The 22,233-nt window shown below is 42.1% G+C and overlaps 1 protein-coding gene across 1 annotated transcript; it reads right to left on the bottom strand.

Moving 5' to 3' along the window:
• Positions 1–7,235: 7,235 nt before the first annotated feature.
• On the bottom strand, positions 7,236–12,169 carry LOC122466569 (LIM/homeobox protein Lhx3-like). The gene is made up of 3 exons (XM_043551299.1): positions 11,538–12,169; positions 10,899–11,083; positions 7,236–8,753 (listed from the first exon to the last, which is right to left on the bottom strand). The coding sequence occupies exons 1-3, from the start codon at positions 11,569–11,571 to the stop codon at positions 7,749–7,751; spliced, it is 1,224 nt and encodes a 407-aa protein (XP_043407234.1). The 5' UTR covers positions 11,572–12,169; the 3' UTR covers positions 7,236–7,748.
• Positions 12,170–22,233: the final 10,064 nt, after the last annotated feature.

Genomic DNA, 22,233 nt, shown 5'->3' with positions numbered 1-22,233 from the left:
CGGCAGCTGGGTCACGCCAGGACCCGCCGCCGGACCGTCTGTCAGTGCCGCCAGCAGCCACAGCGAGGACGTTTGGGCGGCGGCCCCTGAGCCCCCCTCCGGCAGTGACGGCGGGTCTGGCTCGTGCTGCAGGCAGTCTGCCTCCTGGGCTCCCTCGCTGCTGTGTGCGGGGCTCCCACACGCCAGAGGTGAAACCGCCTCGGCTGGGGAGCTGAGCGCGCCCCAAGTTAACACACCGGCAAAATACAGACTTGGTGGTGGGGTTTTCTAGTTTCTTTCCTTTTTAGCACCCCTGCCTGTTGTAACAGGGCTAACATTGTAACAACACGGTAGCTGGAAATTTTCAGACGAATCGTGACTTGTAAGTTGACTCGTAAAAAGGGCACGTGGCACATCTTGTTCATGTTATGCTCTGAGATTCAACAGTTAAGGCAAATAATTATGCACCTGCTTAACTTTATGCAATGTGAATGGTCCCACTGAGATAATCAGGGCTATTGACGGGGCTGGGGGAGAGGGAAGGGTAAGCAGGTGTTGAAGCCTTCAGGAATGAGACTTAAATTAAGGGACCTGTAAACAAAATGTATTTTCATTTAAACATGGGCTGAAGATTCCCTGAGGGAATGTTTATTACTTTCACAGTAGCCTTTAAAAGTGATACACAGCAGGCAGAAAAGTGATTCTGTAAAAATGGTATGATTTCCATATTTATTCTCTCAGTAAGTCTGTATCAGAGTTCCTTGCCAAAAGTCAAAAGATTTTTTTCTCTCTAAAAGTCCTGCAAACTCAGCTTCAGATTTGGTGATAAAGCTGTCATTTTGGTGTCAGTGTGAAAGTTGTGCAATCAGTTTAGTTGACAATGTTGTTAATGATACTTGAAGCACCATTGAACCCAGCTTTCTTCTGTATTGAATCTGCAGGACTAGCAGGGAAAACTCATAGAAAAAGTATGGCATAGTATAGTGGTGTTTCTCTGTAGTCTAATTGTAGCACCATTTTAATTACATAGTGAAGTGCCACATTTTCTATTATAGTAGAATAGGAAAAGTTTAAAGCCCCATTTCTCTCCAGCTACATACTATTTATCTGATGTGTCCAGTACTTCCCTTCCCACCTTTTGTTTGTCCTGTCTATTTAGGCCCCACCCTGGCAGACATTTGCATGCATGCTTAATTTTTACAGTTCTGAGTAGTCCTATTGAAATCAATGGGAATAAAATTAAGTACATGCTTGTTTGTGGAATCAAGGCCTTGCCTGTAAACTCTTCAGATACAGCACCCAGCACAATGGGTTCCTGATCTCAGTTTGGGCCACTAGATACTAGTGAAATACAAATAAATGAAATAATAATTGGAAGCTGCCCATTTATATCTAGACCCTGCAGACATTTGTGTTTGCTTGAGTCAACCCCTGAGGAATCTTCTGTGTTTCTGCAAATATAAAAGATCTGCCTGATTCCCACCCCCCTATTTTTTTTTAATAATCCTTGCTATGAACATAACTATATATTGTTTACATTTCCAAGGAGCATAGAAAATCTTTTTTATTAATGAAAACCAACAGGAGTTTTTTAAAACCATACACTGAAATAATTATGCGTCATATAGGGGCAAAATCCAACATATCTTAAATACATGATAGCAAGATGTGGCATCTGATTTCAAATATCTTGGGAGTAGTAAGAAATAGTTGTTTAGCAGAGATCTGAACCTTCACTCCATACTTAGGCAAATTTTCTATAAATTTTAATAAGGAATTTGCAAGAGTAAGGGGTGCAGGGTTGGGCCCTGATTTATTAAATGGAGACAGCTGTTCTTTGAAGTAATTTGCAACAAGAAAATGCAGGAACGGCCTTATGCCAAACAATACAGGAAGCAGAGCTGCTAAAAAGGGGTTTAGGCCATTAATTTATTTTCCCTGTAATGCTGCTAACAGAAGAAGTGAGCAAAGGGTTGGTTGTGTTCCTCCCTCTCTGGTCCTGCTGCCAAAGATTAGCGGGGCGGCTTGTGTTAGAGATTGCATGGGATAAGGGTCCTCAAGCTTCCAGTTGGTTTCATTGTGCTCAATGACATTTCTGAGAAGATAAGAATGTATGTTAAAGGTAGAAAATGAAGGACTGAATGGCTCAGAGACTTGACAGCAGGTTACAGAATCTTTACCTTTAATTTACCAGTTTGAATCCATGCCAAGTTAGTAAGTGAATAAAGCTTTTGTTACCATCTAATTCTTTTTCCATGACCTATGTGAAAAGACCTATGTGAACTGAAGAAGAGCTCTGTGTGGTTCAAAAGCTTGTCTCTCTCATCAATAGAAGTTGGTCCAATAAAAGATATTACCCATCTCTCTATGTGAAGTGAGTCAGTCTCAATCAAGCTTCCAGCTGACAAGACATTCACTGTACCAAAACCACCACCACAAATGGCATTAACTGGCCTCTTTCTTGGCAGTCTCAGAATCTATCCATTCTTATCTTGAGCTACTCCCTGAAGAGCAGAGCTCTGGCACTTGGGGCATACAAACCTGGGGGAAGCTTGTAATGTCATTGCCTATGCTATACCTGCTCTGTGAATAATAACCAGAAGATTTTGGTCTCCAAAGCTATGAGTTCTGCAACTTCTGCCAGCAGTAAATGTAATTCAATAAAGTCTTCTAAAAAGAGATTGTGGAAAGTCTTTAAAGTGACATTAGAAAGGAGAGTGTTTGTATTTAACAAGTCCGGGCAGATTTCCTTACTGTGAAATTCATGCTAGACATGACAGTTTAAGATAAATGCAATTTGCAACAAAGGGAGAGGACAAATAATTCACACCTGATTACCAGCTCATTTGGATAGAGCACTGCAGTGTGCCATGGATATTTGCTACTAAATTCTTTGTGTGTAGAAAAACATGTATTCTATGTGGCCTTGAGATACTGCATGCTTGTGAGAAGCAACCATAATAGACTCTGCTTTCATATTTAAACTACAGGACTGATCAATGAGAAGAAAGCAATTCCTCATATACACAGAGCACAAGCCCTGCAGCAGTCACAAAGGGATACTAAATGGGAACAGCGTGTGCTTCTCCAAGAGAAAAAAAAAATTAGTGTAGCTACCTCACATTGCCTGTGGAGCAGTTCTGCAGGCTCTGCACCTGTCTGAGGGGTAGAGGCAGCTGGAAGGTCACAAGGTAAATAACCAGCTCCCACAAGAGACAGGGGGCCCTGTGTACTGTTACACAGACTCACTGTTAGCCTATGCGCTCTTTTGTAGCACAGGAGAAAATACCATACGCAGTACTTCCCTTCCCCCACCCCTGCAACTACACCTTCTCCTTATAGAGCAGGGGTGCTGCACATTGAGAGGTACACAATGCTGGTTAGACTATCCACCAACCTCCTACTCAGTCAGTGGCCATCTTCAGCTGGTACTTTTTGCGTTTTTCATACTCTCAGTGCATGCAAGGAGAGGGGATGATTTCATCAGCCTCTCCCCCTTGGGGAAAAAAAAATGTTCTTTTGAGAATCTCATCCTAATAATGTCTCTTGAAATTGATTCTCTTGACACTCGGTGGTGTAGCATTCAGCTAAAGTCTCTCAGAAGTAGAGATGCCGTTAGTCTTTGAAGGCTGATGAAAAGCCTGTCAATGGAAAGACTTCTGGAACTAGTGTAGAGCCAGTGTGTGACAGAGTGACATGCTGGTACTGCTCATGGAGGGAAAGATTCAGGCCCCCAAGCTACAGAACCTTTTGCAGGCACAACTGCAACTTTGAAGGCCTGAGGCTGTAGTAGCCCACACCATTGGTGCAATTCTTTTCTCTGCAGACAGTGGTTTTTGGATTTGCCTAATTGAATATACCCTTAGCTAGTGTAGGTCTACATTAAAAATGCTACAGCAACAGAGCTTCATCACTGCCATACTTCACTCTAGACAACCTACAACAATGGGAAGGGCATCTCCTGTGGGCACAGGTAATTCATCTCCCTGAGAGGTGGTAGTTAAGTCAAGGGAAGAATTCCCCTATCAGTTTACTACTGTCTACACCAGGGGTTAGGCTGGCTTGACTATAGCTACTCAGGCATGTGGAGTTTTCACACCCTAGAGCAATGTAGTTAAGCTGATTTAGGCCTATTTTACCCTAGAAAATTAAGGTTTTGCTACTTGCTATCCATTCCCCCAAAATCCCTTCTTGCTGGGATACAGCAAGCCTTCACACGTAGTGCATGCAGAGTGCAGATCTTCTGCATGATTCCCCAGTCTTGCCCCCCTTTTCCACAGTAGCCCCTTCTTGGCCACAGCAGAGAAGAGTGGTCAGACTGTAAGGTTCCACTCCTGAAGTCCTTACTAAGCCAAAAACTCTCAAATTAATGGGAACTCAGCCACAGGAACCCTTGCCAGCAGCTGTAAGGAATCTGATGTGTTTTGAAAAACACCACCTGTAGTAATGTGCTACTTCTCTCAAATTAAAAAAATTCAAAGTGTAGTGGTGGATGCTGTTTTGTTTTCTTTAATCATTTTTGTTTTTGAAAATGATTTGAAATGTCTAGAAAATGTGACCTATGAAGGAAGATTGAAAAAAATTGGGTTTGTTTAGTCTGGAAAAGAGAAGACTGAGAGGGGACATGATAATCTTTTATGTACTTGAAAACTGTTACAGGGGAGGGGCGGGAAATGTTCTTCTTAACCTCTGAGAAGACAAGCAGCAAGGAAGGTTTAGATTGGACATTAGGAAAAAACTTCCTGTCAGGGTGGTTAAGCACTGGAATAAAATTGCCTAGGGAGGTTGTGGAATCTCCATCATTGGATAACCTGCTCTTAAAAATCTCCAAACACCTGTCAGGGATGGTCTAGATAATACTTAGTCCTGCTATGAGTGAAGGGGCTGGACTAGATGACCTCTCGAGGTCCCTTCCACTCCTGATTCTATTAACTAAGGTGGCTGTAAGGGGATGCAGCCTCAGGCTCTCCAACCCGCATGGAGCGGGTCCCAAGGGCCAAAGTTAGTAGCCATCTAGAAGGTGTTACAAAATTATTGGGGACATAGGGTCAGATTCAGTAATACTTGCCCCACTTAACATCCATAACAAATACAAATGGAAGGGGCACGGCTCCTGACAATTACTCTTATCTGCAGTATTGTAGCACTGTTGGGAGAGGCACAACACATAAGGTGGTCTAATGAAATATATTACCTCATCTATCTTGTCTCTCTAAATTTACACTTATAATTATGTTCCATTGGAACATAATTTTTTTTAAAAGACAAAAGATACTTTTAAGAACAGAAGTACAATTTCCACTTGACATTCGTTTAATTGAAAACTGAAAATTTCTGCATCTGAAGATTTAAATCTTGTCATTGACACTGCTGCATAGAAGTGTCTTTAAGACAACACATTCCTCCTCTGAGCCACTTTTAAAATGAAGACAGGCCCAATCTTCAGAAAGGCCAAAAGACCCCACACCTGCTCCAACTTCAGCTGGAGTTCTGGGTGCTCAGCACTTCTGAAAGTCATGGCAAAGATCTCCTGAGTGGTTTTTATTAGCAATGACTGCCCACTGCTCTAGAATAAGCAGGGGCTGAATCACTGAAGCTCTACAGTACAGGCCAGTTTGGGGAGGCCATACAGAAAGCACAGGTGTGATATCCTGGCCCTGTTGAAGTCAATGGCAAAAAACCCATTGACTTCAAAGGAGCTGTGATTTCAAGAGCTCACCTGTAGTGCTACATGAATTCATTAACACTGTCCTTCAGAGCAGAAAGGGCAATGCAGTCTCAGGACTACTATAAGAGCCACAGAGTGGCTCTCAATCTATTCAGCAGCCAGATTTGAGAGGCTCACCCCCCGGCCACTTGGAGCCTGACAGAAACCATCTTGTGCCACACCAGGCTACTTAAATAAGTAGGGGAATAAAAGTTTAGCCTTTAGACCCCAATTAACCTTTCATCATGTACTTTAAGTGTGAGTAGTCTATTGCAACCAGTAGGACTGAAAGTGGTTTTAACACTGTCACATTAGAACTCATGTCCCAATCCAGCAAACTTTTTAGAAGATGCTTGAGAGAGGTTTTTCCCCCAAGAAAATCAAGAGATTAAAGTAGAAACAATAAATACGCATTACTGAATACATTTTAGAAACAAAAGTTTACTGAGGCAATTCAATCATAAAAATCAGTACAAATCATTTGATAATAAATACAATACTTAGCACTGACATGGTGCCTTGTGTGCAAAACGCTTTATAGATATTAGCCTATTGTTCTTTGTAAGACCACGATGAGGTAGTTAAGTATTATTTCCATTTTAAATATAGGGATGATGAAGACAGAGAGGCTAAGTGATTTGTCCAAGGCCACAGATGGAATCATCGTAAAAGCCAGGACTACAACTCTGGATTTGTTAATTCTCAATCCATATGCAAGCCACTGGACTACCTCTCTGTAGCTACATCAATGTAAAAAAAAAAAAAGAAACTTAGCTTATATTTGTCTTATAAAATGAACAATGAAATTGATTTAAAAAAATTAACATCTTAAAGTTTTAAGCCAACATTTAAAAAGAACCTACAGCCATTTTTTGAGCATTATACAAACATTTATGAAAGAGACATAATAAGACATCCTGGCCAAACTCTCGCAACTGCTGGAGCTTGGTCAGAACCCCACTGAGTTCATTGACTTCAGTCAAACCTCATGCAAAAATGGGGATGCCCATTCAGTAGCCTCTAGGCATTTTGAGCTCTAGGCACAGTTTCTTAAAGGTCTTTTGGTACCTAACACTCATTGATGTCCAAGATCAATGGGAATTAAGCACCTAAAACCTTTGAGGAGCTGGGTCTCAGTCTCTTTAGGATCAAGCTCTACAGTATAGTATTCAGAGTGCGGCTCAAAAGGATGCTTTCCTTCAAGTCCTGTTACAGCCCACTTAATCAGGATATTGTTAATCTATTTTTTTTTCTTAGAGGATTAGGACTATGAGAAAAAAAATGGTAAAGAATATAAGGTTTTGAAAAACCCTTTCTTATAGCAGAATTCACTCAATTAGAATACCACCAATTTGCACAAAAACATTGCCTTTTAAGGACTACACATTTTGTTCACTAAAAAAAGTACATTAAATACTTCTGAAAGAGGGGATACTAGCGACTTTAACTAAAGGCACATATCAAGTAAGAAAAATACCACCCCACCTCCCTGAAATTTCCACTGAAGTTTTAATTTAAAAACAAAAACACACGCTATTTGCTTTTTTGTGTGTTTGTGCCTCTTGTGTTAGCTGTCAGTGAAAGAAATGGAGTATACTGTATAGAAAGTGAATTTTAAACAGGAGTAGTCACACCAGATATGTAGCACATTCTTCCCATGAGGAAACAGACATAATCCCCTAAAATCTTTCCCATACCTCCAGTCAAAGCTAACCAACACAGTTTGACTACCAGAGACTAAATAAATAAACACTCAATGAACTGTCCCTGACCAGTAAAGTTATCTGGTAGCTAATTATAAACTAATACAAGATCACTGCAAGCAACTTGTTGACAATGCCCAAACAGAAAACACTCGGTGATGAAGTTTTTCCACTCATTTCTAGCAGCCACCTTCCAACTTCTACACGCCTGCCTTCCCCCCCACCCCTTACTGACTCACACACAGCTCTCATAACAAACCCGAAACACACTGGCCAGCAACACTCCTCAGCCTCTTCCCTCTTTCACCCTGACAATCATGCAAATTTATAAGGCATGAACATACCCACCAAGCTCATTTTCAGGTATGACCTAAGTGGCAGCTTGAACGCTGTTCACCAGAGGTGAAGAGGTAACTTCTACCACCACTTGGCTCTACATTTTGTTCACTTTCAAATAACAAATCTAGACCAGTACCTAAGACTTCATTTCTCATGTATGACCAACGAGGATCAAATTCATCTATCATATCTTTCAGTTGTTGCCCAAACAAAGGAACCAGAGGAGTCAACATCCTCTGAGATGTTACCTGACAGTTTGCAAATGTTGAAGGGGGAAGAGTAATGCTAGAAGAAACAGGTGAATCAATGTTCCACTCAGCCTGCTCAGGCTCCATTTTTCCTTGTGGGTCTCCTCCACCATGACCTAAAACTGGACTCTTACTAAGATGAGAAGTGCTTGCCTTGACATATGAACACTCCTCATTGATCACTCCTTGGCTAGAGTTTAAGTAGTTGATAGTGACAGGCATCCTGTATACATTCTCTTTGGCTGCTGTATATTGGGGACCTTGACTACACTGCTGCCCCCCTAAAACTAGGGGGGCAGCAGCCTGGAATAGATTTGTATCTGAGTAGTAGTTTTCAGGTAAAGATATCTGATAGTATGGATGTTGCTGTAGTGGCTGCACAGGGTGTTGAATCTGGGAAGGACTCTCCGTGGCTGCTAAACTGAACTGGTTCTCTCTTGACACATAAGATGAGTTTAAATGAGTTGATGGGGTCTGGATTTGGGTTCCTGTTCTAAAAGTGCTGTCCAAGCTCTTGAAATGACCATCTAACCTAGGAAGTTGTTGCTCTGAATACTGCATGGGCTGACTAGGAACATTTTGATTCCCTCCTGGCAGACATGGCTGTAGATTGAGTAGACTCTGACCAGATGCAAGAGTCTGTGTCATTCTTGGTCTGTCTGAAAGATTGACAGTGAAGTGTGTCAGCTTCTTGTTGCCATAATCAGGTTTGGGAAAGGTGGGGGCTTCACTCTTCTTTTGGTTCAGCTGCCTGGCTCTTCTGTTTTGAAACCAAACCTGGAAGGAATTAACAGAAAGTAAGAAGCCATGATCATTCCTGCGAGAGGGGCCTTTGCAGGTGAATTTATTGATATAAGCCCCCACCACACAAATCTACAAGGTCAAATTCTCCTCAGTTACACCAGTGTAAGTCTGGAGTCAATGTACTGCTTCAGTGCAGTTCAGCATGCAAGAGTGCAGAATCTGGCCCCAGTTTGCTCCCCTCCCCCCCCCCATTTTCCAGTTCCTTAGTTTCCTTTTTCCAACCAGTTGGAAAATAGGGGTTTGGCCCTGTTACTTGGCAAATAATGGGCCCCACCCATGATTCAATTGAACCCTTCTGCCCTCAATGGGAATAGCAGAGATCAATTTCCCCTGTCCTTGTGAGGAGCTAAGCTTGGAGGGTTTTTGTTTTAATTTATTTACAATACAGATTCAAGTTATAGCTCCCCAGTAAGGACGAGATTGTGCTCCCCCTTATGTTGGCGAGGGCTTGCTCTCCCCAGTAGTCCTCAACCTTTCCAGACTACTGTACCCCTTTCAGGAGTCTGATTTGTCTTGTGTACCTCAAGTTTCACCTCAGTTTAAAACTACTTGCTTACAAAAAAAGTCACAGCACACTAGTACTGTAAAATTGCTTACTTTCTCTTTTTACCATACAATTATAAAATAAATTGGAATATTGTACTTACATTTCAAAATATAGTTTATAGAGAAGTATAAACAAGTCACTGTCTGTATGAAGTGTTAGTTTGTACTGACTTCGCTCATGCTTTTTTACATAGCCTGTTGTGAAACTAGCCAAATACCTAGCTGAGTTGATGAACCCCCCGGAAGATCTTTGTGTATACCTGGTTGAGAACCACCGGTCTAATGGACGTCTGTGGAATTATTTGCCTGAGTGAGGGCTGTTTGAATAGTGACTGCACACGGGACTCTAAATCAAAGCTTTATTATTAATTTTACTGCATCTCTGATGGCCCCACAGCTATGGGAATAAGGTTTGCAAGCAAAAGGCTGCTTGGGGTTGTGTACAACAGCCGGTTTTGAAGGCCCTACAGTAGTTTTTTAAAACATAAACAAACATACATTTCCAGCGAGTGGTGGCAGGCATTTCCCATCCCGCAAATAAATATTGTAATCTGGACATCAGTTATTTTTTCCTCCGCAGATTGTAACAATTTCAGGCAAGGCCCCGTTGGAGCCCCGTGCCCTCTCTCAGGTTTCAACTCCCCGGGAGATCAAGCCAGATTGGGGCCCCACAGCGGTTACAATGGCGGGGAAGGGAACAGATCTCCGAATTCCCCCAACATCTAGTTGCAGGATCTGGCCCCGAGAGTGCACCAAAGCCTTTAACTCAGCAGAGGAGCCAAAACGAAACGGGACAGGAGAAGGGAGGGCTGGGGGACTCTCCAGACCGCTCAAGCCTCCCAGCTCATGTGGGAGGGCAGCAGCGCGTTGCTCCTGCTGGAGACACTTCTCGATCCAGATCCCCCAGTATCCCTTTACACGGCGCAACGGAGCGCGTTTGTGGTTGCCACCGGCCTGCTGAAGAGCTCTAGTCCCTGACCAGTCACCAAAGAAAGGGGAAGCAAGGAGAGGGCAAAGCACCGTTTCGCGGGGCGCCTCTCTAAACGCTAAGCCAGCAAAAGGGGGAACGTATATTCCAGGTATTCCCCATGGGAAAACACGTCCCAGTCTTTAAAACCCCCTACCCCAACCCACCCCGCCTCCAATACCAGTTTCGCTGAAGCCGGTACAGCGGGATTCGGGTCCCGTCGTTACAAGAAAGAGCCATGTCAGGTCACTGTTGCAGTGCCGTTCACAACAAGCCGGCACTCCGCGATCCCTACGCCCGGTGGCAGGAGAACCCTACTACAGACCGACGGGATAGCCTTAGTCGTTCGAGGGCAGGATTTTTGCTCCGAGCTCCGCCGCTTATCGGGGCCTTGCTTGTTGTGAACCTCCCCGGAATAGTGCCAGGGCCCATCCTTGGGGCAGAAGCGGTCAAGGGACACCCAAGAATTAGTTCTGGGGTGGTTTGTTTACAGAGTGGCAGGACATCAGTAATCCGAAAAGCCTCCTTAACCAGGCAAACAGGGTGTTGAACAGACGTTGTAAAACAAAAAAGACCAAAGCACATGGTTCCCCTTAAGCTCTTACCTGAATCCTAGACTCGGGTATCTCCGTCAGACTGGATAGCCTCTCCCGCACGGTGATGCCAGGGTAGGGATCCCTTTCAAACGTTTTAACCAAGAGGTCCAGCTGGGCTTTGCTAAACGTGGTCCGTTTCCTCCTGCCTCCTTCTTTCGGCGTATTGGAAATAATGGGGCATTGCGTGACTTGTTCTGCATTTAAAAGATAGGTAAGACAAGGTATTTGAGAAATAGAGTATTAAAACCTTTCACCAAGCACAAGAGCCGCTGTAAAGAACCATTGAACTTTTTCCTCTGGTAGAACAAGAGGAGGAAAAACCAGTGGTATTGGCCCCAATGCGCCACACGGGTCTCGATTTGATCCGCCTCTGGAGGTAGCAAAAAGCAACTGATTTTACAATCTTGACACAGCCAAAACTAATTTCAAGTAAGGTTTGTCGGAAGGGCTTAAGAAGGAGATCTGGATGGGACCTCTTGTAAGTTTCACTCGTAAGTTTTAAAAGAGCTTACTTCGCTATAGAAATAAAGCGTTTGAAGTTAATATTAGACAGGATCCACATAGCTGCAAACCAATAGCATCCATACTTGGGCCACCATTTAATTTTAATCAAACTTTGGGGAAATTTCTGAATATCATAATAATTACCTGTAACGCTGTTTTTCACTTTGGCAGGTTCCATCTTTGAGGTAGGAGTTTGGTAATTTGCAAAAATTGTTAGCTTTGTTTTTAAATCTTCACTCCAGGAGACTGATAAGGCCCCACCCGTTTTAACTTAGCTGCAGGCTCCTCGTCTGAGTAAAAGTGGATCCTTTAGTTTTATAGTCCCCTTCACCCCAGCAGTTAGCAACCCTCCCCCCACCTCTGCTGCATCCAATAGGGACAAAGTGCTTTTATCATGTCCTATTTTGTTACCAATTTAAAAAGAAAACTGAGCTGTAGGTTTGTGTTGTGTTGGGCTGCCTTTTTTTTTTTTTTTTAAAGTCTGACTCAGAAAGGTGTCCCACACCTCTATTGTAATCAAATCACCAAAATACACACAATTAGCTCTTGTCCCCTGAATAGTAGCCAAAGTGTCTCTGACTGAGGCCTTCAAACTCTCATATATAAAGCCGGTGCTGGCAACTGGAAAGCAGGGTTTTCAAACGTTCAAGGGTACAATTTCCCCTTCTTATATAACATTTTATGGGGGCAGGGAGGAGGGGCAGAGGAAAGAAGGCCTTGTAGCTTCTCCTTGCTTCCAGGTGAGCAAAGCAGGTCTCCTGCTCCAACAGAACAGGCATTGTTTGTTTCTGCAAATCCAGGTCTACCTTAAACATTAGTAGAGCTCTAATTATGATGATGGGCTTCCTGGCTGTGGATTTATTCCAGTTTAGAACAAAAACAAACCCAGATTTTAATGCTTTTATGATATTATTACTTGTTTTTTCTGCTTCTCTTTTTAAACAAAATAAATAAATTTTAACTGTTTAGAATTGTTAGTTCAGTTCTGTTTCCATCAGGGGAGTTTTATCATTGACATGAAGGAAATTAGTTAGTTAAAATGCCAGTGGTTCTACCAAACATGTATTAAAATAAAAAACATACAGTGGAACATGAATACTTCAGTCACATTAAGGGCCACAGCCTGTAGTCCTTATACTCTATACACAGAGCTCACATCACCCACCACTGAAGTGCAATCACCTCTGGGTCACAACACAACAACTTAAACACACAGCAATACCATAGTAGTTTAGAAAAGAAGGCAAATGCACTATCCAATAAAATCTACATATATGATAGCATAGAAAAAACACTTGTGGATTTTGTGTAGACAACAATTCTGCACTAATGGAATGGACCAATCCCTCCACAATCCCCTCCCTACCCTGATCCCTGTCCTGCGTGATTTTTGTTTTGTTATGTTTGCTTTCTTTTACCCTATCACTTCCATAACTTGGGCGGTTATGGCACACAACAATTCCATGTGATCTTCATGCTAGCCATCTTCAACCACCAACCCTCTGGACTATGTGGAAGACTTTCCTTTCCATTCAAATGATAAATAAATACATTTTAGGTAGGGCTCAGATTGTGGGGAGGGTGGACACACAGCAATAATCTCCCAAACTTAGCCCACAAGCCACATTCTCCCCATGTGAGACTGTACTCATGAAATCTTGTGCAGATGTTTAAAATATGACCATCTGTGTTCTTGCTTTGGCTCCTCTTTACTGGGGTTTAGATATGCCCAGGGGCAGGTCTGGATTAAGGCATAGGCACAACAAGCATGTGCATAGAGCATCAGCTTCCAGTCATGTGAGCATGTCTGAATAGGAACTTTCATTTTTCAGTTATGTTTCTAGCTCTCACAGCTGCCAAGAAAAGCTTGACAATGTGATCTTAGCATAGCTAGCCTGGTCTATACGGGGACTTTTAGGTCGGCTTAACTACGCTGCTCAGGGGTGTGGATTTTTCACACCCTGAGTGACGTAGTCATGCTGACCTAATTTATTAGTATAGACCAGGCCTACATATCTGCTGCTCTGGAAGAGGGGAGAGAAGGGAAAGGAAGCATAGTCAGGGGAGGGGATTCCTTGTCTACAGTTGGGTTTAGCAACAAAACTGGTGCAGTGACTAGCCATTAACTGATGATGACTCAGAGCAAGAGAAGGCCTTGGTTAGCACACCATTGAGATGAATAGGGTGGTTCACACTTTCCAGAGCTATTGTTTCAGACTCTGTTGAGCAGACTCTTTACACTTCCATGTTCCAAGGTTTTCTTTGCAATGCTAATGGCTAGAGATTTAGGTTTTATTTAAAAAACAAAAAAGTGAGATTCCAGAAAGCAAGATGGCAGTTTCAAAGGTCCCTCTCCCAACCCTGCAAAAACACCACCTCCCATCAAAACAGGTCACCACTGATCCAATGTGACCTGGCCTAAAATGAGCCCTGATTTCAGGTATCTGGGACTAAATCAGGGTCCCACTGAAAACTATGGTAGTTTTGCCATTGATTTCAGGGAGGCCAGTCTGCTGGTATAAAGGGGCCTAAGAGAGGGCAGAAACAGACAGGAAATACCCAGAAAATACTTACAGCACAGGGGCAGCACAGGCTTAGACACATGCTGGGGGGCAGCAATAGGTAACAAGGAACAGATTTTAAAAAATTATTAAAGCTAATGTTAAAAAAATTATATAATACATAGATTGAGAAAAGAGTGTCTGTACATCTGGGCATAGTGCTTAGATTATCCACAAATACAAAGTTTGTTTTTAAAGTCATAAAATATATATCATAAAATATATAGTGCATAATCAGCAATAACCCACATTTAAGTGAATGAATTTAAGAATACAGTTTAGCTATTTAGCATCCATGCATTTGGGTACTTTACTCATGAAAAAAAGTTAGAGAGTTGGTGGCGGAAACCAAAATATATCATAGTACTGTGCAGAGCAGCCCATTGGCAGCTGTGGGGAAACTGAGGGGAGAAAGCTCTGCATCTGCTCTAATTTATGCATCAGCCACCAGAGCAGCTCAGGGTCCTGAGTTGTAGAGTACAGAATGTTTCTGAGCACCACATTCTGTGTTGTACATATATACATAACAATATGTAAAAAACCTACTAAAACAAGACATTCCACTGCCCACACTTCTCTCCCTGGGGGGCGGGCAAGCGAACAAATAACAAACAACATGTGTCAGATGTTAGTAAGCAGAACTTTCCAATGCATGGAGTAGGGAGTTGTGTTCAAAAATCAATGGGATAACTTTGCCCTCAGACATTTACACATCATAAAAGAGCGGCTCATCTCATGCCTACTTATCTGAAACACCTCATTATCTTGTTGGTGTAAAATTTTGCAGGCCATTATTTACTAATCAACACCACTTTGATTCTGGGCTTGACACCAATGCAGACAGCAACAGAAGGGAGAGCTTATGCCACTGAAATAAAAATGTCAAAGGATGTCTGAAGTGTTCCAAAAAGATTTCACATTCAAGTGCATTGTAATAATGTAGTCTAATAATAATAATAATATTTAATAAGTCTAATAATAATGTAGTCTAATATAATGTGTTTGTAAAGGGTCCAATCTATTCTATATAGGTTCTTATGTCACACTCATTACCATAGTATCTCAGTGCCTTCAAGAAGTACATTAAGCAGCTTTACTAACATCTGACACGTTGTTTGTTCGCTTGTCCTCCCTCCAAGGAGAGAAGTGTGGGCAGGGGAATGTCTTATTTTAATAGTTCCCCCTCCCACACACCTTTTTGTTATGTATGTATGTCAGAGAAGGCCAGGTCAAAGACATGTTGGAGAAATGCACCTTGCTCTTGGAATGAAAGGTAGTGAGGTTTGTTATGATCCTTAGTTCCTGGTGAGTTCATTCCAGAGTCTTGGACCAAACCCTGCAGAAGATCTGTCTCTTGCACATATGAGTTTTACCTTTAGTGTAATAGGGAGTGCCATTCTATCCGAGGAGAGTTCTGTTTCTGCTTCTGAAGTGAATTTTCCAACATCAGATAATAGGCTGCCCAGACTTCCCCCACATCCATGTCAATAAGAGCAGGATCAGATCAAAAATGTACAGCCCTTAAATTTCAGATGTGTTCAATGCTGGGCTAATTCTGCTCCCACTGAGGGAGTTTTACCATTTACCATTTGCACACAGAATTCAGGCAAAATCTCACCCTTAACTGTTATATTTACTGAATCCTTAAAATCGCCCTCTCTATTGCTTGTAAGTCCCTGAAACATGGCTCTGGTCAGCCCTGAAATTAGCTATCTAAAAGAGTTCTGTTTGAAAAATAGTTGGCTTTTTTCTCTTCTCTGCCTGCTGCCTAGTACCTAGGCTCCCAAAGTCATGTGTGATGTCCAAAGCACAGTTTTCTTAAAAATCTAGCTTTCCTGGTGAAAGAAAGAAAGAAAGAAAGAAAGAAAGAAAGAAAGAAAGAAAGAAAGAAAGAAAGAAAGAAAAGGCAGGAAAACATGACCTGCGTGGAACTGATGCAGTGCCTGAGTCTTCAGACAGCCTGAAAAAATAGCTCTGAGAGGTGTAGGCTACACCGTTCATCTCTATGGGTCAGTAACTCTGAAACTCACTGCTTTTGGTGTGAAAGGATGCTGACACCATCTCAGCAGAGGACTCACTGCCACTGGACAATTATGGCTCTGCTGGGGCAGTGCTAGCAGGCGTCCCAATACACATCCCTCTTTTTGGACCGATCCCACCTGAAGACGAGGAGCAATGGCCTGGGGATTGGAGATGCTCAGCCTTCCCAATAAGGAAGGATGGTGGCCACCCACCAGTCCAGCAGATGGCTCAAGGTGGGGCAGGGCCCCAGCACAAGAGAGCACTTCAGTGCAGGGATGGGGCAGGGCCATGAAAAGGGCTCCAACTGGGGTTACCTGCAGCTCAGGATTGTCAAATCCAGCACTGCCTTCATGTTGTCTTCCATGCAACCCCTTTAACCTGAAAGTGAAACCCTCTCTTGGGCACCAACCAACCTCCCTTCCCAAGAAACACTTCGTCTATCAAGCTTTCCCCCAAAATATCCTCCCCGTGTGCAAATGAGTCTTTCCCCCATATATATCTGATCCATATTGCATGTGTTTCATTGGCAGTTCAGTTCTACAAGCCCCACCCCTCACACAAGCAGTTCCACAGAAGCCCCTGGGTCTGGTACAGCTTCACTATATCTGGCCACTAACTTCTGAAATCTCCAGTGTGGGCAAGTGCTTAATTTGCATTGCTTTATTGTAATCTTTTTTCCCCATCTCCCCGCTACTTATCACAGATTTTCTGTTGTCATAGATCTTACAACATGATCAATCAACACTTTCAACTCCGACTTACTTCAGTGGCACATGAGGGCCCTCAGCACCTTACAGTAGCAGTCTGCAAGTGTTGTAGGACTTTCTTTGATTTCTGTAAAATACCACACCCTCACATAATGTGATAGAAATACTAAGGAAGACAACAGCATAGTCTGCCAAACCTGATTACAAACCTTTAGGCCCCTGAAGAAAGTAAACTTGGCCTCAAGGCTTTTTCCACAGGGACTGGAGACAAATTGTCTGGAGTCTCCTCTCCTCCCTGTCCCCAGAGCAGAAGCCCTACCTTTATTTTCACTGTTGTTTTCTCCCTTCTTAAAAGCAATACTGTACACTCTCCCCTTGCTGGAACATGCTACCCATCCATCTTACTCCACCAATGGCCTCTGTTGCCAGGCCCATGTTGTTGTTTTTCCTCACCTCATCCTGCCTTCTCACCATGATTCATGTAACAGCCACTGGGAAAATGCATTATATTAGAAAAACGTGTAAGTGAACATGATTTTGCCCTTTATGGGCAGTCATGCTTCAAATGTGCTAGCTGGTTGCAGTTAACTCTAGCATCTATCTCTCAGTGATCAGAAACTTTTCCTCTTTCGCAACACTATACTCTCCAGTGTCCAGCACCATGCTTTTAAAATCTGGACAGTCTCCAATGCGTTAAACATCTTGCCTTAAGGGTTAAGGGCCTGCAAAAAGGAGGGGAGCAAGGTAGCAAGCCAGCATTTAGAAAATGAAAAAAATGATACCAGGACCAGGAGGTCATTTATTGGGGATACCAAAGGTACAGGTAATCAGGCTAGTGATTAGAGCAAGAAACTGGCAGTCAGGAAGCTAACCAGTAGTTTTATCACCCACTCATTCCTTTACCTTTTGATTGTTTCATGACTCACTCATTGCACAACGTTGGGCAAGCAACTTTACCTTGATGTGCCATCAATCAATCAATAAAAAGGAGTACTTGTGGCACCTTAGAGACTAACACATTTATTTGAGCATAAGCTTTCGTGAGCTACAGCTCACTTCATCGGATGCATTCAGTGGAAAAAAGATTTTTTTCCAGTGTAGCTCACGAAAGCTTATGCTCAAATAAATGCGTTAGTCTCTAAGGTGCCACAAGTACTCCTTTTCTTTTTGCGAATACAGACTAACACCTCTGCTACTCTGAAACCAATCAATCAATGTGTAATTTATCTTTGTAAAGAGCTTGGAGAGTGTCAGATTAAAGTTGTTTTATATGTGTGTATATAAAACTGCTTGTTACTATTTTGCTTTTTTTAAAAAACTCATTAAAAAACAACAACAGGATAGACTCAGGGTATGTGTACACTTTGAGCTGGCAGTGAAATTTCCAGCTCAGGTAGAAGTGCATGAGCTGGGTTGGATTAAGTTTGTGCACTAAAAAAGAAGTGTAGCGCCGAAGCGGCTACCCCCTACTATTTTTAGCATGCTAGCTCGATCAAAGCTAGTATGAGTACGTCTACCCAGGATGGAAATTACAGCTCCAGCTTGAAGCGTAATCAAACCCTGAGTCTATTCTTAGAGAGAGAAACCCAAAATGTATTCACTAGAAATGCATTGGCAGCACTAATCAGGTTTCCATCATACATCAGTAAATCCCAATTACAAACCATTTTTAAAATCCTGTCTACACTGCAAACTGGAAACATATCGTGGCCAGCTCTCCTAAATCATTCTACTGTACGCAAGGCCTTAATAATAGAACATGCAAATGTCAGAGGCAATGAATTGTGACTGGGATTCTTTGTGTTTATCTTTCTTTTCCTTCCCCTTTTCCAATAAAAAGCCCATGATGATAATTGCATGTCTAGTCAGTGGGATGGTATACAGCATACGTTAAGCATATGGGACTTTGGCACAAATTAAAAGCCAAATGCTGCTCTCCTGTGTACATACTCAATTTCTTTTGAAATCAATGGGATTTCTACACTTATATACCTAAGGGAAGAATTTAATCCCAAAAGTTTGTAAAGATGATATATGACTGAGGCTGATATAGCTAATGAGATCCAAGCCATGAATTGTGCCCCTACAATCATAATTCAAAATGTGATCCCAAACAACTAGTTTAATTTTCCAGCACATTTTAATACATTAATCATTTATGTATGACAAGAATATATCTATCATTCTCAATGAACAAAGAACTTCCATACACTGCGAAAAAAGATGTGTTCTTAACTTGGATTAGCTATTTTGGGTTAAAATGGAAGTGAACACATGGCAATTACCTGTTGAACTCAGTCAGATTAGACAGCTGGAGTTCAACCCTCAGCGTCTCCTGTAGACTTTAACTTGACTTGCTAACCTGAGTTCAAAGCTGAAGTGCCATATAGTTGTTGCTATTTTAACCTGAATTTGCTAACTCAAGTTAGTTAGCTAACCTGAGTTAAGAACACACCTTTTTTGCAGTGTAGACATACCCACAAATTGAGGGGAGAAAACACCCTTTAGTTTTTCTATTTATTTCTGTCTAATGTATTTCTCAATACATTTGAAAATTTGATCGCTTGTTTAATTACTTAAATATAGATTTAGGAAGGTAACATTGGGCTTCTATTGTTGAAAATCTTGGCCATTATATATAGTATTGTAAATCTTTGTGAAGTTATAAAACAGGAAATTAAAAAGGGTTGTGTTTTTGCTTAGTTTGTGTCTCATCTTAGAACTTAAAAGCAACAGTGATCATTTTAAACTAACCATTAACTTAAAAAAATATTTTTGTAAGAGGAATGAGATTCTGAGGGAGGTTTTTTTTAAAAAAAATGCATAGTAAATTAGTTTAATAGTAAGGAAATGCTTACAGCACCTTCATTACAGCCTTGTTTGTTATTTAACTCTGAGTAGTAGAAATCTTTTGTTAAGTCCATCTCCTTACAGAACTTACAATGAATAAATACATATTCTGTCTCATCTACTTTCAACTCAATTCAAAGTTGGCTGAAGCTAAATAATTTCCTAACGTGAGGCCCAATCCTGCAACCCTGGATTATCCCAAACCACGTTTCAAAATTCTTTAGATGGAATCAAACTCCTAAAACCTAAATTTCTTCTTCATTTCCCCCCACCCAAAAAAAAAAAAAAAAAAAAAAGGACACAAAAGAAACCCTGCCTCCTACTATCTAGTCTCTGGCATCTATCAAGTGCACAAAATACAAGTGACAGACTGCCTGACAAATACCGTTTGTTCCCAGATAGTTCTAAACCAATGTCTCTAACTTGGAGGGAGACCAAGTTTTCCAGTGTACTAGAAAAAACACACATGGCTTTAGCATTTAAAATCTGAAAGACTAATTTAATGTTGTAAACAATGCGTGAAATGAGCAGCAGAAGTGTAGAAGAAGCATTGCTCCATCTCCTTCAACTGCCTTTTAGCGGGACAAACCCATCAATCAGCTTTTAAACTTGGGCCTGGTCTAAACTTAAAATTTAGGTTGACCAAGCTATGTTGCTCGGGGTGTGAAAAATCCACACCACTGAACAACATAGTTATGTCAGCCTAACCCCAGTTTAGATGCACGTAGGTGTATGGAAGAATGCTTTGGTCCGGGTCCACCTAGCTACCGTCACTGGGGGAAGTGGTGTTCCAGTGACAGGAAAAAATCCTTCTGCTGGTGTAAACTGTGTCTACAGAACCGGGTTAAGCTGGCATAGCTACAGTACCCTAGCTATGCCAGTATAGTCACCGTAGTGTAGATGTGGCCTCAGTCACTGTGAAAACTGGTACCTGTCACTGGTACCTGTGAGCCCTGCAACCCCAGAGGCCTCTCAATGGAAGCAGGTTTAGAGTGAGTGTTCTGTCTTTGCAGTCTTGGTCAGGGTGAGATATACTCTGTGTTGATGTTGCCAAATGATCCATTCCAGCCTTAAATTTTATCTTCTTCCATAAATATGAACTGCAGATTAAATGTTATTGAAGAACAGAAAGATAAAAATTAGTTACTGCGCATTATATACAATGGAGACCCATTTCCCCTCTCTCCAGTCTCTAAAGAGTGCGTTCTCCTTTACTTTTCGAAGGCCAACACACATTCAGACTATGTCTTCACTGCCAAAAAAGGTGGTTTTGTTAACAAGATGACTAACACACGTTAGCTATCTTGCTGTAAAAACCTAGTGGAGACAAGGTACATGTAGTTTTTGTGGTAGTTCAGTTCAGTTTTATATCCAGGTGAGGTCAACACTACACCCACAGTTGCCATCACATAGCTGCATCGCCGTAAGAACTACTGAGGCTGGTCTCTGCTAGAATTCACAGTGGGATAGCTAACTCACTTTAATTATCCCACTGTAAAAACACATCTTTTTGGCCAGCAAAGACAGCCTTAGAACAAGCTTTTGGAGAGAATCCAATGATCCTACACCTCCTAACTGTAGAAGAGAACTTCAACAAAGGGCAGCCTGCCACAGGGCATACTCTATTCCCTAGGAGATATTTGGAAGTGGAAGGGCTCATGGGCTGGCCTCTGCTCCCCAGCTGCAGAAGAGATTTCCCATTTTTGTCAGCTATCATTCCTACACCTGATTTTCTTCCATGGACTGTGTTAGATATCAGCAACAGCTAATAAAAGCTGTTTTCCTACATGTACCACTGTATCAGTTTGCAGCAACAGCACACAGTATTTCACACACTCCATCTGGATTTAGCCAATTACAGTGGTGAGGGGGAAAATAAATCAAATGGTTATTCAGTAAACTGATCTAACACCTATAGAGGATAGTTATAAATCCTCTGAATTTCAGAGTCACTTCCAAAGAGATCTGAATTCAGTTCCAGGTTTCTTCCAGACAGCCACCACCAGAAAGATTTAGATAAACTGGAGGAAATAAAGAGAAGGGAAGAAAAAAATAATTAAAGGACTGGGTGAATTGATTTGTGAGGCAATTAAAGGAGATAATGATGACCCCAGTTTTGCTAAGCTCTTTAAGAACTATCTTAGCATATTTGAAAACCCAGAGCTTCAGGTAAACCACTGCCACCTCTGTATTGTTTTTAAAACTTGGATTAGAAAGGAGTTTTAGCTAAGTGGCTGCTCATAAGATTGTGGTTAGCTGTATTGCTAGACTAAGGGGTGGCTAAAGTGGTAATCCTATACCAGGTATTTGAAGGGTATAAATCCCAAGAATGGGCCCATCTCATCCCCTCTTGTGGAAAAACCTGTGGTAGGAGGCTATGTGAGAGAAAACCTCAATGAGGATTCCCTCACATCTGCTGGTGCTGTGGATTTGCATCTCTCCTCCATTGTGGAACAGGCTTCGGGACTCACCCCTGCAAACCCGGTAATTCCCAGGAGGCCTGGCTAAACCCCAGCAGTCCCACCCCACTTCTCTGGTAAAACAGCCCCTTTGGAGTCACACTACCAGGGACTTCCCCAGCTGTAGCTGCCCTACAGAAAAGATATAACTTGCATTAGATTGTTTTCAGAATTTCTGCAGTGCTGGTGTTGGGGCAGAATGATGTGTTTGCCTATCTCTGCTTCCTCCTCTTCCATGGAC

The sequence above is a fragment of the Chelonia mydas genome, chromosome 7 (genome assembly GCF_015237465.2).
Source record: "Chelonia mydas isolate rCheMyd1 chromosome 7, rCheMyd1.pri.v2, whole genome shotgun sequence".
NCBI classification, from domain to species: Eukaryota; Metazoa; Chordata; order Testudines; family Cheloniidae; genus Chelonia; species Chelonia mydas.
This window is presented reverse-complemented; position numbering and strand designations above follow the sequence as displayed.